At 48.2% G+C, this 16,507-nt stretch overlaps 2 protein-coding genes across 3 annotated transcripts; one reads left to right on the top strand and one right to left on the bottom strand.

Moving 5' to 3' along the window:
- Nucleotides 1–1,434: 1,434 nt before the first annotated feature.
- LOC117582766 (alpha-tocopherol transfer protein-like) lies at nucleotides 1,435–3,439 on the top strand. Its single transcript, XM_034270730.1, has 5 exons — nucleotides 1,435–1,709; nucleotides 1,770–1,877; nucleotides 2,439–2,583; nucleotides 2,637–2,850; nucleotides 2,910–3,439. The coding sequence occupies exons 1-5, from the start codon at nucleotides 1,435–1,437 to the stop codon at nucleotides 3,062–3,064; spliced, it is 897 nt and encodes a 298-aa protein (XP_034126621.1). The 3' UTR covers nucleotides 3,065–3,439.
- On the bottom strand, nucleotides 3,431–11,492 carry LOC117582759. Of its 2 annotated transcripts, none has more exons than XM_034270720.1 (10): nucleotides 11,294–11,492; nucleotides 10,997–11,190; nucleotides 9,491–10,586; nucleotides 9,267–9,433; nucleotides 9,114–9,195; nucleotides 7,956–8,136; nucleotides 5,182–7,889; nucleotides 4,036–5,118; nucleotides 3,602–3,972; nucleotides 3,431–3,544 (listed from the first exon to the last, which is right to left on the bottom strand). In XM_034270720.1, exons 3-9 carry the CDS (start codon nucleotides 10,559–10,561, stop codon nucleotides 3,781–3,783), a joined length of 5,484 nt encoding a protein of 1,827 aa, XP_034126611.1. In that variant the 5' UTR covers nucleotides 10,562–10,586; nucleotides 10,997–11,190; nucleotides 11,294–11,492; the 3' UTR covers nucleotides 3,431–3,544; nucleotides 3,602–3,780. The 2 variants fall into 2 exon arrangements, with proteins under 2 accessions (XP_034126611.1, XP_034126613.1); XM_034270722.1 differs by having other exon boundaries at nucleotides 9,500–10,586.
- Nucleotides 11,493–16,507: the final 5,015 nt, after the last annotated feature.

Here is a 16,507-nt window from a genome sequence, read left to right as displayed (position 1 = left end):
CCAAAGTGGCGCACCGGCTGAGCGGAGCGGAGCTCTGAGCATGCCACTGCCACAGAAAAAGCAACAGAAACAGCCAGAGGCTGCCTGCCAGGTTGCTTGTCGTCCACTTGGTGGCTTGCCTGAGCTTGGCTTGGCTGGTGTCTGCTGCCGCTGCTGCTGCTGCTGCTGCTGGCAAAATGTCAAGTGTCTGCCTCAGAAATGAGGCCGTCGTAGTTGTGTGGCAAGAGAAGAAGACCAAGTTGAAAGACTACAGCTAGAGGAATGATCTATCTGTAGAAGAGCGCCATGAGAACTCCATGGAGTGGTGACATCTTATTTGGCTGAAGGATGCTTCGTTTGAGTGGTTCCAGTTTACTCTCGTGGGTACTCCGCAGCCTGGTACATCAGGAGATGGTATTTGGATTGCGTTCAATGCCCACTTAGGGCAGTTCCGTCCTCTGTCTATCACCATAGTGGCACTCCAGTCAGAGCAGAGACTCGTTTATTGTAGGGATATTTGCGAAGAAAATGCATGTAATAAGACCTCTTTGAAGATATTTTCAGCCTGTTGCGACTAACGATCTCTTTTTGCCTATAAACTTCCATCTATCTAGAAGATTTATAAGTTAGTTTTTAACTCAAATTTCACACAAAAAAATTGATCTCCACAAACTTTGCACCGTGCCATAATTTGTATCTGTTTATTACGTCCACGTCAACCTTCAGTTGATCCCACAAAAACCAAACACATATCATAACTCCCTTTCGCCACTCAAGCATCACATTTTGGATTTGATGAAGGAGCTGGAACCCCTTGGTCGGCCCCAGCACACGCCATGCGAAATAATAACAGGCCATTCGCCTTGGAGCCGACCGCCCAATCACTTGATCACATGTTATGCAACCCAAAAGATACAAAGAAACAGAGAGAGAGAGAGAGAGAGAGAGAGAGAGGCAGAGAATAATAAAAATAATAACAGTTTGGCGAGAGAAGAAAAACTACATTTTCACGCAAGTGGATGGATGGAAGTGAAATGAGCCGATGACGACGATGACGACGATGAACGAACGAAAGCCAGTTGCAGTTTTCCCCCAAAACAGCAGCGTCTGCTGTCCGCTGTCTGCCTCTCGGCTAGCACACGCCACTCCACAGTTGGGGACTCATACCCAACTCCCCCCAGAGCAAGCAGCCACCAGCCCACAATCGAGTCCCGATGCGATCCCGAACGTAGTTGAAATTGCTTGCCGAAATCGCCAGACAACAGACAATCCAACCAGTTTCACTTGCGAAAGCAAACAGCTTCCATTTCCATTTCATTCGACAGTCGACCGCCGTTAGCTGGAAACGCGTTTCGGGCACGAGCAACGCTAAAATCAAAAGTACTCCTCGAACTTGCACTCGCAACTTCCGCAGATCCCATCCGTCCATCCAATCAGGAGCAGTGCCAGCAAGAGATGAAGGAGGCCGATCTGGAGGAACAATATGCCCGCTTTCCGGAGATCAAGCGTTCGGAGGTGCAAAAGTTTGTCGAATGGATCCACGTCCAGCCTCACATCTCGGATAACTTTTCGGAGGGCGAAGCCCTGCACTTCTTCCACGCCTGCCGCTACAGCATGGAGGTGGCAAAGCAGGTCCTGGACATCAATCTCACCGCACGCACCCACCTAGATGAGTTCTTTGTGAACCTCGACTGCGAGCGACCCGAGCTGCGGCGTGCCATGAAGACAATGTAGGACCCAGGCTTGAGTACTGAGAATTCCATCAAAATTATTTCCAAGTGTAATTGCAGTTCCATTGTGCCCCTGCCTGGAGCCACGCCCGAGGGCTATCGTGTGATTGTCGCCAAGCTGGACGACCTCAATGCATCGAACTATAACTTTGCGGATGCCATGAAGCTGTAAGTGGAGTACAAAATGAAAGATTAACTCGGATTAGTCATGCCTAATACTCCTGCAAATTACTTTCCTACTCTACCTGGCTGGTGGCTACTTTCGACTTGCAAGTCAAAAAAGCAATGTCCGAATTCCCCAAACTCTTGCTCAACATTAGTATTAATGGCCGACAATTATTGCCAAGTTAGTTAAGTGCAATTTGGACGTCATTTGCTTGTGGGACGTGTAGCGTGATTATGACAAGGCACACTGAAACATGAAGAGATTAAGGTCCGAAGTGTTTAATGTCAACGGTGCCCACCCCGAACACAACCCCAACCCCGACAAGCGAACCCAAATAGTTGTCCGTGCACGCACGCAAGATACAGACACAGAAACAGATACAGTAGTTAGTCACTTAGCTATAGATACTCTGGCACTAGCTCAGATCTCAGTTGATGTGTGCGCTCGGTATAATGGCTCTCAATTAAAATAAAACAATTAAATTAATAACAATTATAATGGGGCTACTAATATCTCTATGCCTTGCCTTAACGTTCTGTATTTTGTACGCCTTGCACTATCAGATATTGCATGATATTCGACTTTTGGATGTACGAGGATGGCATACAGCCGGGACATGTGATTGTAATCGATCTGAAGGGCTGTGCCTTGGGCCACTTGGCACGCATTGGACTGCTTCAAATGAAGAAATTCCTCTTCTACCTGCAGGTAACCTGTTAAACTCTTGGTTAAAGCATATGTTAGTTGATCCTTTGCTGTAGGAAGCGGCTGCCATACGACTGATTGGTTTTCACTTTGTCAACATTGTGCCGTTCATGGACAAGATCATGGCTCTGATGAATCCTTTTATGAAGAAGGAACTGTCGAGCGTACTCCATATGCACAATGACATAAATGATTTCTATAAATTTGTGCCGCGCGAAATGCTGCCCAAGGACTACGGCGGACTGGGGGAGGAGACCAGTGTGGCTAGGGGTGAGCCTTAGTTTATTGCTTACATGGATTTTAAATGTTATTTGTTGACACATTTGCAGATATATATTACACGAAATTGTTACAAAATCGCAAGGAAATGCTCGAGTTTGAGACGCGCCATCAGGTGAATGAGAAACTGAGACCCGGCAAAGCCAAGACCGTCTCTGATCTCTTTGGCATCGAGGGCAACTTCAAGAAGTTGGACATTGATTGAACATTTTTGTGGCAATAACTATTATCATTAAGGGAGAATACATTTTGTTTTACAGGTGTCTGTTTTTTTTAACTGTTTAAACATTTACTTGTTTAACCGATAAATCAAAATAAAATAATAATTCGAACGATTTATACAGTTTAGTTACGCCTTAAGTTGCTATCTTATAACTTCAGTAATGCAGCTTTGCTTGTTTTAGTTTTAATACATAAAATCTATGTAATCGATGCGATGTGTTTGATTCTTCAACTGAGAATGTGCGGGGATGATTCTGAGTTGTGTTTTGCATAAGTTCTTCTTATGGACCTATACTGGCTATGCGGTTCACAGTTCTTAGTCTAACTACTTAGCGGTGTACTCTCGGTATTATTCTACAAATTGAAAATTATACAAAAAATGACTTTTTTACACACTTCGTCGGTGCGAGATCCTTTCTCGTAATCTCTGGTAGGTTCGCTGCCAAAGCTTTAATGAAATTATCTGCAAGCAAAAAACGTCTTTTAGTTGTGTAAATGATGTAAAGTGTGGTTAATATACTTAATAATGGTAATCCTCCCTTCAATGGGTAACGTAATAAAGAAAAAAACATAAAAAAACTCTTTCTGTTTGAGATATTCTTAATATCTGGGAATTATGTAGAAAAGATTTCGTCCTCCATCACAGGCCGTCACTTCGGGTGGGAAATTATGTATGTACTCTTCCTGCAGTGACAATCCTTACTGCTGAAACTGCATTTGGTTCACTTGGTTGTGGCGCATTCCCATCGTGCTGATGCCATTGTTGGCGTCGGAGTTTGCGTTGTTGCGGTTGCGGTTTTGTCCCCTGCGACCCGTGGACCTTGGCTTTGGCGCTTGCTCTACCAACACAGTGTACGACGGCACAACGTTGTTGGGCACAGAGATGGGTACCTACAAATGTTTCAAAGAAAAGTCACACATTAATCGAATGGGGCGGAGTTGTGGGCAACATACTGGTAAACTGTATGGCGGCATGGACATCGACTGTGGTGTAGGCAGTCGACTGGCATAGCTCATGGCGTTGTTGTACGTGTTCATGGTATTGCGCGGGCCGGTTATGATGGTGCCAATATGCGCGGTCGATGATGGCGCTGCTGGTGTTATTAACGAGGTCGTGTGGATCATGTTGCTGACTGATGTCGCGGATGTTTGCGTGGCGCTGACCACTGGGCGCACACATGTGCTGGATGGCAGTCCGGCCAGCAGGGGACCAGACTGCTTGAGCAGACTCTCCTGATTGGTGGGAAGACCCGTAAAGGACATCATGGTCTGCCACTTTTTGGGAGCTGGCAGGGCACCAGGTACACCAGATCCGGAGGCTGTTCCCGATCCCGATGCAGTGGCCATTGGAATACCACTGAGGGCTGACCGATGCAACTGTGGGGCGGCAATCACGTTACTGGGAGCAGGCGTCGGTGCAGACGTTGGTATTGGGGCTGGCATTGATGTCGGTACTGGCATCGGTGTAGCCACCAGACTCGCAGTCGCTGTAGCCATTGGATTGGCAGTGACTGTGGCCATCGGACTCGCAGTCACTGTGGCCGTGGGACTGGCAGTCGTTGGCTTGGGCCTAAGGCGGGTTGGCTCGGACACTGGCGGTGGCGTTAAGTCGATCGTTTCCCCCAGCCCCAATGCGCCGGCCTGGCCGCAGGTGGACGAGTGACGCTGCCAGTGGTCCTGCTGGCAGGGATAGTCGCAGTACGAGGTGTTCCAGCAGCAGTAAAGCTGCGCCTCACGCATACAATGGGCACACCACTGTTTCCGCTTGGTTTCATCAACGGCATGAATGCGTTCCAATGTGCTCTGCTGACGTATCTCGCTGATAATGCGCTTGTACTCCTGCTCCTGCGCCTTGTGCAGCTCCTTGATCTTCTGCTCGTGGGTGCGCTTCATCTCAGATATCTTGCGGTTGTAATCCTGCTTGAGGCGCTCGTTCTCCAGGGTGAGGCTGGTGACGCGAGCCTGCAGCATATCCTGATCACCCGCACCCAGATCGGTGAGCGTGTCCTCGATGACGGATATAAAGTAGTCCGTGATCTGCAGCAAATCAAAACGATTATTAATAGAGCGCATGGGAATTATTTTTCGGGTTTAGCTCACCTTGTGTGCATTGTCTTTGAGACGCTGAGAGACGGGCCCCGCCTGCGATGGATAGATTTGGGAGCCATCCGACTGCAGCGGACCACAGGGACGCGGCACCAGCTTGGGCGGACCGGAGCGCATGAGTATATCATTCATGGCCAAGAAGGAATCATTGCGGGTAGACTCGCTGCTCACCAAGGTCTCGCTGGGCAGTCCGTTGAGTGCATTGGCCAGCAGGCCACTCGGCTCCATGGTGGGCTGCATGGATGTGGCTGTGGATGTGGGTGTGCCCATCTGGGGAACGCTCAGACCAGCCAGAGGCGGTGGCATGGACAGTACGGAGCCCAGCTGGGGACCTGGGGGAACGGGAATGCTCGGTAGATATGTCGAGTTCTGGAGCGTGATCTTGGACACGGCTCTCAGGGGAGGAACTGGTATCGTCATGGGGCTGATCAGACTGCTTGCCTGCTCCACCGGTATGACCACCATGTTGGATCGCAGCAGGCTCGATGTAGTGGGCGATGAGCAGGGCAGACCACTCAGCGACGGTGGTGTCTGCGGCAGCGTTTGAGTGGAATTGCGTTCACCTTTCAGTCGCAGATTTGGTGGTGCCGGCGCAGGTGTCGGTGGCTTGCTCGCAACGTACACGCCATGCGGCTTGACGCCCGGCACGGGCCCTGGCGAGTGCGCTGGCGAGGTGGATGGTTGGCCCGAAAGCGGCAGTGGGCCATATGGTACGCCTCGACGTTTGGATGGTGCGTCCATGGCCTTGGCCGCTGCTTGCTTGTGGCTGATCTTTTGGATGGACGTATCGCCCACATAACGGACTGTGGGCGTCTCCTCGCGCATCGGTTGCACTGGCTCGGGGGGCTGTGACTGCGGTGGCGGCGGCATTGCCTGTGGCGGCATTACCTGTGGCAATAACAAGCTACGTCTAACCGTGTGGATCTCTGTCTCCGTCTCCATTTCCACATCCGCTTGAGTTTCCACTTCCATTTCCTCCTCACTGAAAATCTCCTCCTTGATCGTCACAAGCTCCGCAACAGCGACAGCGGCTGGCTGAGCCTCGACTGGCTCTGGCGGTGGTGTGGGCACAGGCACTGTGATCTTCGGTTCCTGCGGTGGATTAGCCGGCTTATCCTTTGGCTCCTTCTGTGCTTTCTGCTTCTGTGGCTTAACTGCCGGTGGCTTTTGTTGTTCCTTAGCTGGCTTGGGTGACTTCTCGGCAGACTCTTGCGGCTTGGGGGCAGACTCCTGTGTCTTGGGGGCAGATTCCTGCAGCTTGGGAGCTTCTTCCTCGGGCTCTGGTTCCGATATCACTTCGGCTTTGACTTCAACTTCGAAAAATGGAATCACTTTCTTGATGAGCTGGACCTGCTGACGCTCAACATCGGACCTCTTCATCATGCCCTTTGTCTCGGCTCTTTCCGGTGTCTGTTTGGCCGCCGGCTTGGCGGCTTCTGGAGAGGGGGCGACACTTTTAGACGAGGCCGCCTGTTGCTCGCGTGATATTCTGGTGATGGTCACGCCCTGACGACGTCTAACGCTATCCACCAATCCGCCTAGAGGATCGGTCGGGGTGTCGTTCTGTGAGTCAGAGAATTGTAAATGCATCTCCGAATCAAGTTCAGACAAAAGGGAATCATCCTTCTTCTCCTGCTTCGCTTCAACTCGATTATTCGCTTGCTGTTCCTGCTCCTGCTCCCTCTGCTGTGCTTGTGCCTGTGCCCTTGCCTGTTCCTCCACTGCCAGCTGCTTGCGGGCATGTGCATGCTTCTCGCGACGAGTCGACTCGGAGGTGCCGCTGGTATCGCTCACGGAATGTTTACGCCTCTTGCCGACCACCTCTGGATTCTCCACTGCGACGACGAAGACTGGTGAGGTCTTTGCTGCCAGGTTCTTCCGCTTGAGCAGCACTTTGCAGCGAGAGTCGGTCAGCGATTCAGCCGGACGGGGTATGACCTCGTAGTTGATGCTCTTCTGCTTGACATGCTCACTGCTGGAGGCCGTGACCGTGGCTTGGTCTAGCCCCTGAAGCTGCGACGATGGTAGTCGGGGTAGTGGCGGCGGCAGTGCTGGTGGTGGCAGGTTCCTTGTCTTTGTCGGACTAGCCGACTGATCCGACGACTCATTGCCCGACTCTGTGGCGGCCTTTGTCTTCTTCACAATGGACAACTTACCGTCCGCCGTTTCGCGAATGAGATACTGCAACGGCGTCTTGTTGGCCGGCTCCATAACGTCATCGTTGACTGCGTACATGCCTGGCATCATGTTCTTCAGCTGCTGCTCCTCCTCGGCCGGATCGTAGGGTGTGCGATAGGGAGCATAGTGGAAGGAGCCAAACTTCCGATTGATGTGCTCAATGTGAATCCCCACCTCAACGATGCAATCGTCCAGTTCCCGGGCCATGCGACGACCGGTCTGTACATTGGGATTCTTAGCCGAGTACAGGAAGCAATCCTTCACATGAACATGGGCGCGATCATGCTTGCCAAAGAAGCGCACGTTCACCGTGCCCTTTTCTGTCAAGCCCATTGCCTTGGCCGGCCAGTAGGGGAATCCCTTGAGCTTGGCCCAAAGCAAGATATGCGGATGGCGGCACACCTTCACGAACCACTCCTCGCTGGAGTTGGCATTCAAGTAACACTCGGGGCAGGTGTCTATCTCCATGGTCTCCTCGCGGCACACCTTCAGCAAGTTCTTTGCCGGCGTCTCCACCTTGATGTCTGCAGAACGAAAGCAATCGAAAGGAGTGTTAACGATGGTCACAACGATGATTGCTGCTCACGTACCTCCAGGGTCCAATATCAGGGCATTGTGATGAATCCACTTGACCTCGCTCATGAATGCATCTGCACTGGCAAAGGCTTGGTTTTCGATGCCCTTGGCCAGGCTCTGAAGGGTCACGACATGCACAAAGAATTGTTTATAGGTTTCCGGCAAGACATCCTTGGGCGATCGCAGCTTCGAGATCTGCAAGCAGACACAGGAAATGTTAATTCGTGGATTACATCAAAGCAAAACCCCCACAAAGCAATGCAGCGGCCTGAATTGTTTCCTCTACAGGCGTTTCCTGCCACTGGCATGAACTTAAATGTAGACCAAAGATAGGAAATGGTCTCCATTATGTACATAAAATTACGAGTCTTTAGCTGGTGGTAATTGTGTTCAATGCCTAAATGCCTCGCAGCCGGCGTTAGCGTAAGCATTAAATTAATTAATTAATTAATGGTGTTCCACGCTGCGCACAGAAAGCCCCCTCTCCAAAAGCCGTCATAATTAACTCATATTTAAATGGTTTCTTTGTCTAAAGCATTGGCCTGCTTCGTTTCGTGTCCGTACATAACATTGGCTACATAAATTCATAAATGCCCCCCATAGAACGTATGCTTAATGGTGCAGAAACAAGGAACGAAGTCTGAAAACAGACTTTAGTTTGAGAGAAAACAGAAAGGAGGAACTTACATATTAAATGGTATTATTATGCAGCTCAAACTATCAAAGTTCGGTATTGAGTAAGCTAAAGTAAAGTAAGTAAAATGGTTCAAACTATTGCTTAAGCATATACACACATACATGCACACACACAGTTATAGGCTACAGCTTAGACAGAGAGAGAGAGAGAGACAGCGAAAACCTATAAACCAGCGAGACATTTCAGGTGTCTACTCGAAGTACATTTCGTCACTGCAGAGATAATACAAGCGTTAGCGAGTAGAAGGGGGAAGAGAGAAGAAAGAAACACACAACAGCAGCACATTGGAAAATACAAGAAACACACACACACACAAACAGACAGACAAACGTCTCGTATATCCCGCATACTTTTTGCTGTTTGTGCAAAATTCGACGAATGTGCCGAAGATAATGTAAAATCTTGATGGCGAAATGAGATACATACACAAATATGTATGCATACATATGTAATATGCATATGCATAATCACTTACCCCGTGTACTAGCTTCATGCGAGCGAGCGAATATAACAGACCCCTGTTCAGCTGCTGGGACGTGAGTTCGTTGCGACGTGACCTGAAAAACCGAAAAATTGTCTGTATAAAGAAAGATGCACGCATTTGTGGGGTGAAAATGTTTGGGGCCACCTTTTGGAGGCAACTTCGATCAGCACACACTCGGGGCACTTCCAGGAGCTATCGAATTTCGTGGTGGCTGGACGCACGCAGTAGGTGTGGAACGAGCGAACACACTTGCTGCACGGATGCATAATGCCGGGGGTCTTACACTTCCAGCAAAAGGGATCCCAACCGTTCTAAAATGAGCAAAACATGAGAGAAGTTATGAAGATGTTGCATTGAAGGTTATTCACATTTTTTACCATTGGCGGGGGCTGGTAGATGCGCATCAATCGGTCGTATACTTTGTCCTCGGGCTCTTGCTCCTTCAAAGTACTGAAATCCAAGAACAACGACAGATCCGCCTCTGTATCACCACCCGCTGAGCTGTTGTTCCACTCGCCATCGACTTCGTTTGATGCTTGAGGGTTATGTTCCACTTCCGGATCATTTATGATGCTGTCCAGGAAGGCGCTATGCTTCTTGGCAAACTCTACGTTCTCGGTGCGTAGATTGGCGCGCTTCGTCGGGCGCTGCTCCTCATTGCTGCAGCTATTGCTAAGCGAATGGGTCTTGCTGCGAGGGCGAAGATTGATGGGTGTCAGTCCCACCGTTGAATTACTATTACTGTCATCGGCATCGAGCCCCAGCTGGCGTTCTTCGCAATCGTTGACCATCGAACGGCCCCGCTTTTGGCGCGCTTTCTTCGCCAGCTTCTTGCCCACTGCCCACTCGGTGTCGTCTGCGTTCCAGCACGGGTTTGGTATGCTCTTGCTGCGTTTTTTAAACTCATTTTTCTTGTTCTTGTTCCTGGGCCTGGAGGAAGACTTGTGGGACGACGCCTCCTGGGCTTCCTGGGCCTCTTTCATTAACTGATGTGTGGCAAAGCGCGACTTGCGCCGCTTCAACTTTGAGCCACCGGCCACAAAGTTGCTTAGCACCTCCGATTCCATTTGGGACTTTTGAAGGGCAATCATTTCCTTGGGCACTTTCGGCGCCTTGGACTCCTTCGGTGTTGACGTTCCCAGTGGATTTAGGTCCGGCACGTGCGTCTGTGACGGCACCTTGGTCAGTTTCATGGTGAGCGAGGGGCCGAGTGTAGCCGACGGGCTGGAGTTTGATGAGTTGCTGCTGCCAGCAGCCGACCCGGGCGGGGCACTCACCACATACTTTTGTCGCTTATGTGGCATGCTGGGCTCCGTATCATAACTATCCGCCTGAAGGAGCAGCACTGGCTGGGGGCTGTCGATGGCGGAGAGGGCCTCGAATTCAGGACGCGGTATCGAGTTCACGCTGTCCGTGCTGTCGCTGCTTTCCGATTCCATGTAGATGTAGCAAAGCTCCGCTTCACTGCAAAGATTATAAACGATAAGAGTAGATAGAGTAGAGTACAGTAAGTCTAGAACGTGCGCACCGACAGCAACTGCGAGAAATCACGACTGGGAACTGGGAACAGGGTACTGGGAGGGGAGGCCGTGAACAAACAGATGTGACGAATACTCAAAATGGCAAATCTATCTATAAAATGCAAACTGTTACGCTGCCCGCCTGCCTTTCGGTGCGGCGATGCCGTCTGCTACTCGGGCTATGGTTGTTCTTGCGTGTTGTTGGTTTTGTTTTACTGTTTTTTGTTTTGCGTCACCTGAGCTACTTCAGCGAGTGGCGGTATTCGCTTCTTTTATTTTGCGCAAACTACGCATCGTGGTAGGCCTTTGCACACACATACACACACGCGCATTGGCATGTACACGAGAACCCACCTTCAGAGAGATCCTGGGAGGATGTCGCAGTCACCAGACGCGACTGCGACCATGTCGGTGGAACGAAAGAGCAAATACTTTGAGCGAGATTCTGGTTCCACTCTCCCGCTATCGAGTGTTTCCCCAGGCGTAACTGTGCTTCTGCTGCTGCTCCTACTCTCGTTGTTGTTGTGGCTGCCGCAATGTGTGTGGATCTGTAAAATAAAATGTGCACTCGGTAAATACAAAGTAATAGCTGCTGGCTGGCCCCGTCAAGCATGGGGAGCGAGAGAAAGACGGGCAATATGTGTGTCTTACCAATTACTTTTCTTGCGACGGCGACGAATGGCTGTTATGGTGTCTTCTCTTTATCCTGCACAATGTTTAAACAATTTCACACTACAATGCTGACCCAGATTGTGGGTTGTGTGCAATCGACGCACCGTTTTCCTTACTTAATTTTCGTTTATATATTTATTTTTGCAAAAATTGCCGCGGACCTGCTACGCCAGTGTGACTGTGGATTTAGGGATAAAGTATGCCGCCGGACCCTCAGAAATATACGAAAATATACCTTTCTTTTTAAAAAATACCGTACATATACCGAACCCTAAAGTAATTTTCTCGATTTTGATGTTCTTTCTAATATTACTAGCCAGTTAGGATTCTCCGCACTTTAATTATTATTTTATCCGATTTAGAAATCAATTCTCCACAAGATTAGCCAGTTTTTACGACTTCTTCTTGGAAAGTTTACAAATTAAGTTACAATCTAAAAACGTCAACCAACAAAAATAGCATAAAACTTGTATACTCTATTTACATAAGTTTATATTAAAATAGAAAGGTCCTGTTAATGCATTGATTGGATCCTTAGATTTCTAAAATTACTTCAATTCCAAGATATCATTTCCACTGCTTATTCCGTGCCAAATGTTGGGGAACAGTGCAGCAAACTGCACACTGCTTTTCGCAGCATGTTTCTCACTTTTCGCAACATGCTGCTGGCGCATACAAATAATGATGCAATTTATTTATGGAGTATACCCTGTTTTCGTTTATTAAATAACTTCTTTCCCAAGATGTACAAAATATTGCTCATACGGTGCGTAACACTTAAAATTGGTTACAATTAGCGCCGAACACACAAACATCCGACAATGGGCGACCGCCAGTGTGAATTCGCCGCAATGGCGGTCGTCTTCGCCGGCAACAAATTCGTTACTTTTTCAAATGTAAACAGAAAATGCATGAACATAATTTGTCCAACAATATGCTAATATTTGAATCCCAATCGGGAATTAACAAATGGACATATTTCACGGAACAGTCCATAAAACAAATGCTTAGAGCTTAGATTAAATTTAAATTAAGAATTCAATGCACAGCAATGGTATTAATTGGTGTTTAATAATTTTCGAATATATGTATACATAAATAAATGTGCATATCTATGCATGAATACCAATTAGGTAGATTTAGGACACACTCAATAGACAACTATAGACAAGCGGTAATAAATAGCTGGCTTTTTTCGTAAAATTAGTTTAGTTTTCCACGATTATCACGTTCATCTGCATATATGTATAATAATTAGCTTCATAATACACCGAAATGCAGAAACATTTGTATAAATTTGCAATGTGGCAAACGGCCTTGAAACTAGAATACATAAATCAAGGGGCGGGCGTGTGGCAGAGGTACACGGAAGCCTTTAATCACAATTTGGAGAAGTTTAATTAAAATTAAAAGGCGCATTAAAGTAGGACAAGCTAGGATGATGCTACACCACTAGAGTAGATATGGACATAAAACCCGGGGGCTAACAGGTAAACAAGTTATGAATCCCATTACATAAACCATTTCCCAGGCTGACAATCCCCAGCTGTAGTGGGTAGGGCCTGTCCCGTCCCGTCCCGTCCCCTCCCGTTCCCACATTCCCAGCCCACACACAGTCGAACCCAGGGAAAACGGTTGAACTTCTACAAACGGTTTTCATATATTCATGGCAAATTATAATGCTTCGGGGGGCATAAAAAGCGACGAAGAAAGACAAAAGTTGGCCCATTCATAAGGGTCACACTCGGGCAGACAGACAGCGACAATGTCGGAGTGCCTGCTGTCCCTTGTCCCATGCCCCCCTGATCGTGCTGCTTCTGTTCCACGTGTAAACATGCATCTCCATATATCAATAAATTGAGATTACTTACATAATTTGTATTCCAAAATCCAAAAACTGTTAAAAAAGTTGCCATGCCCCCATTTTTTATACGATTGTGTGTGTGTGTGTGTGTGTGTGTGTATGTGTGTGTTTGTTGGTGCCAGTACACGAGTACATTGTGAAAAAAGTTTTGGCTCTTTTTTTGCTGTTTTTGCGAGGGAGAGGAGTGATTGTGTATGCTGGATGAAGCGGAGTGGAGTGGAATGGCGAGGGAGTGCTCCTCGGGGAGCGATTCGGTTAATATTCGGAACATAAATTTGCAAAGGAACCACTTTAATCAATGGCCAGGTAGCGGATAGGCACAGGTCATGATGGTATACCACTATATGAGTGTGTGTATGGGGCAAACTTCCTTCAGAGGTGCAATGTACCATTAAGCAGCGGCGGGTATTGATTTGCAGAGTGAAGAGAGTGTGAGAGAGATAGAGAGAGAGAGAGAGAGAGATGGAGAGCAAAACAATGTGACTGTGGATAGGCTTTCGCAGTTACCAATCCCAACCGACGCCACACCGACAGACAGGCATAAATTGCTGAGCACTTGGCCGGCCAGCCACGGGGTTTCTACAAAATCCGGACATTGTTTGTTTTGCTGGCGGAAAAGAAGAGGAAAATAGAAAATGGTTTTAGTATGGAATGGAAAACTGTAGATGCGTGCCGTGCCATTCATAACACATATTGAATTTCATTTTGTGGACACTGCGCCACAGGCGGCAGCTGAAGTGGAGTGGATATTCCAAACGAAGCCCGACACCGAGGGCCCTGCCTCAAGCGGCAGATAGATAACTTGCATAATCGTTGCCATGGACTTAAAATTTATAGAAAGCTTTGCGGTCACCTGAGTCATGGGCTAGTCGAAAGCCACTCCATCCCTCCCAATCTACCGGCCAATTATTGAGCCGTTGCCAAATGCAAGAGCATAAAATGAGCGCACATATTGCCAGAAAGAGTGCTCCAGAGAGAAAAACAGAGAGTGGGAGAGAGGTGGACAACGTAGGCGTAGGAGTTGGCATTGGCTTCAGATGTGGAATGGTGGAAACGGAGCAGCGGACCAGAAACAAGAGCAATAACTGTTTGGCAAACAGATTTATTTTGCCTGCCGACGCATACAGGAGCGGACTCCAACACTTTGAGGGTCTCCCGTCCCTGAATCTCAGGTGCAATTTATAATTTAATTAAATATTAAGCAGGGGTAGCTCCCCAGGCAACTCCTTCGTATTCCTACTATTATTATTATTGCCAGCTGTATGCAATGTGTGGGCCAACAAGTTTGAGGAACCCTTAAAGTTTCGTAAAATGTTTTAGGAAGTTTGCTAATTCATTCCGCCTGCAGTTGTTCCACGAAATGAGAGCCAACTTGAAGTAGTTATCCTCGTTGCCAGAGCAACTCATCCCCCTGATTTTCAAACACACATTTCCTGCAGCGCCCCAACCAATTACCCATTAGGCAAGGGCCGCTCCTGAAGGCGAGCTAAGGGCACACGGCTCAGGGCCCTCCGCTCTTCTCTCTGTCTCGCACACACAAATATTGGTTTCCAACTTTCATTGCCACTGTGGCGGGTGGAGTGCGGAGACGGCGGTGGCGGTGGCTCCAGTTGGACCTCCATTGAGTGCATGTAGTGACTGCACCGCATCTCTCCCACGTCTCAATCCGCCTGCAGTCTGACCACAGACACCTCTCCCCGCTCACTGCTCACTGCCCACGGCCCATCGCCCACATACAAATACAAACACTCGTTGCTTGGGCCGCGTGGGTGCAGTGCATCATTTTTGCATTAGAAAAGTGCAGGGCCAGGCCATGAAAACTGTAAATAACCGGAATAGAAGCCTTAGAGTTGGGGCAGGTCCCCATGGCTCTCTGGTGCCTGGTTCCCGGTGCCTTGTGCCTAGGCCAGCCGCAAATTATGCTTGTCAAAAATGAATGTTGCATACGTAACGCTGAGACAGAACAGAACAGCAAGCAGAACAGTGGAACTGTGGAACGAGCTGCTGCTGCCAGAGGTAATGAAAGAGTCAGAAAAGCCAGAGAGAGATAGAGACAACGTGGGAGGGTGGATTGGAGATCACATTTAGAAAATCGCAGCAGTTTGCGGTTGTCGTAGTCGTCGTCGTCGTCGTGGCAGTACGTGCTCGATGCGTGCCAATCCCTGGAGAGTTTCTATCCGTAACGCAACTGTGGCAGCAGTCGATTCCAATGGCTATGGCCATGGCTATGGCTATGACTATGGCTGCAGCCTGCTCTTGGCTCTTGGCTCTTGGCTCATGGCTCTTGGGTCTCGGGTCTTGGTGGTTTTGTGGATTTGCCCGCAAACGGATGTTGCTGACGTTGTTGCTGACGCAGTTGCGGACTCAGAGGCAGAGGTAGAGGTGAATAGGAGGAACTTTTGACTAAATGTGCTGCTCTCTCAGAGTGCATTAAGATGAAAATGTTATTACGAGTGGGAATGGGTATGGGGAGGGAGGATGCTTGGTGGTGGGTGCTGCTTCCTCTGCAGTCATTATTGAAGCATTTGTGAGGTGGCGGCACAGTGGGAAACGGAGATTAGGCGCGGAAATGCTCCAAATGTTAGTTTGGTTATCGCTTCGAAAGGCCGTGACGATGATGGGAATGGGAGTGGGAATGGGAGTGGGAATGGGTGGAAAAAGTCGGAAATTTGATATGCCAAAAACCGTTTACGATCAACAAGTGATACGGAGCAAGTGCACCAAGAAATGCCACAGGAGGAGGTCGGCTCTGGCAAATTATGCAGATTGCCTGATGATGATGAAACTGGTGAATGGAAAAGGCCACAGGAGGCCAGAAGGGGGGCGCACTAGGATATTGAGGAAGTTGGACAGGCACTGTTTGGCGAGAACTTTCCCATCAAGCGCACAGGAAGGACACTGATTTGACTGCACGAGAACAGACAGACAGATAGAGGGAGAAGTTTTCCATTATGGAAATGTCATCAAATCGATTTTCTTCTTTTTCCTGCCAACTTCCAACTGACTCATAATGATGGTAAATGCTGGGGGATTGCAATTCAGGCATAGGTCGTAAAATATTCCACACACGAGGACTCGCCCGTCCTTTTCCGCAACATTAAAAAGTCTCAAATGAGTTATTTAGCTTTTATTAAATTTGTATTCATATTTCTCTTTGTGTGTCTTCGGTTGGTATTATTATTATTATTATTATTATATTATTATTATTATTATTATGTTTCCATCTATTTATAATATAGTGTGTAATAAAGCTTGACAATCTATTAATGCTATTACAATGTGTATTTCGATTATATTGTTATACGTCCTTTTTGTTTGTCCTGCTGTTC

Source organism: Drosophila guanche, unplaced genomic scaffold (genome assembly GCF_900245975.1).
Source record: "Drosophila guanche unplaced genomic scaffold, DGUA_6, whole genome shotgun sequence".
NCBI classification, from domain to species: Eukaryota; Metazoa; Arthropoda; class Insecta; order Diptera; family Drosophilidae; genus Drosophila; species Drosophila guanche.
The sequence above is the reverse complement of the archived record's forward strand: the minus strand, read 5'-3'. Positions and strand labels throughout refer to the sequence as shown.

Excerpts from the sequence above, each read along its gene's own strand:
- LOC117582759 (XM_034270720.1), bottom strand. The coding sequence starts at position 10,561 with ATGGAATCGGAAAGCAGCGACAGCACGGACAGCGTGAACTCGATACCG. Across the intron at positions 9,434-9,490 it reads CCCCGCCAATGGTAAAAAAT|AACGGTTGGGATCCCTTTTG; the intron begins GTGAATAACCTT and ends TGCTCATTTTAG. Across the intron at positions 7,890-7,955 it reads CCTGATATTGGACCCTGGAG|ACATCAAGGTGGAGACGCCG; the intron begins GTACGTGAGCAG and ends TTCGTTCTGCAG.
- LOC117582766 (XM_034270730.1), top strand. The coding sequence starts at position 1,435 with ATGAAGGAGGCCGATCTGGAGGAACAATATGCCCGCTTTCCGGAGATC. Across the intron at positions 1,878-2,438 it reads TTTGCGGATGCCATGAAGCT|ATATTGCATGATATTCGACT; the intron begins GTAAGTGGAGTA and ends TTGCACTATCAG. Across the intron at positions 2,584-2,636 it reads AATTCCTCTTCTACCTGCAG|GAAGCGGCTGCCATACGACT; the intron begins GTAACCTGTTAA and ends CCTTTGCTGTAG.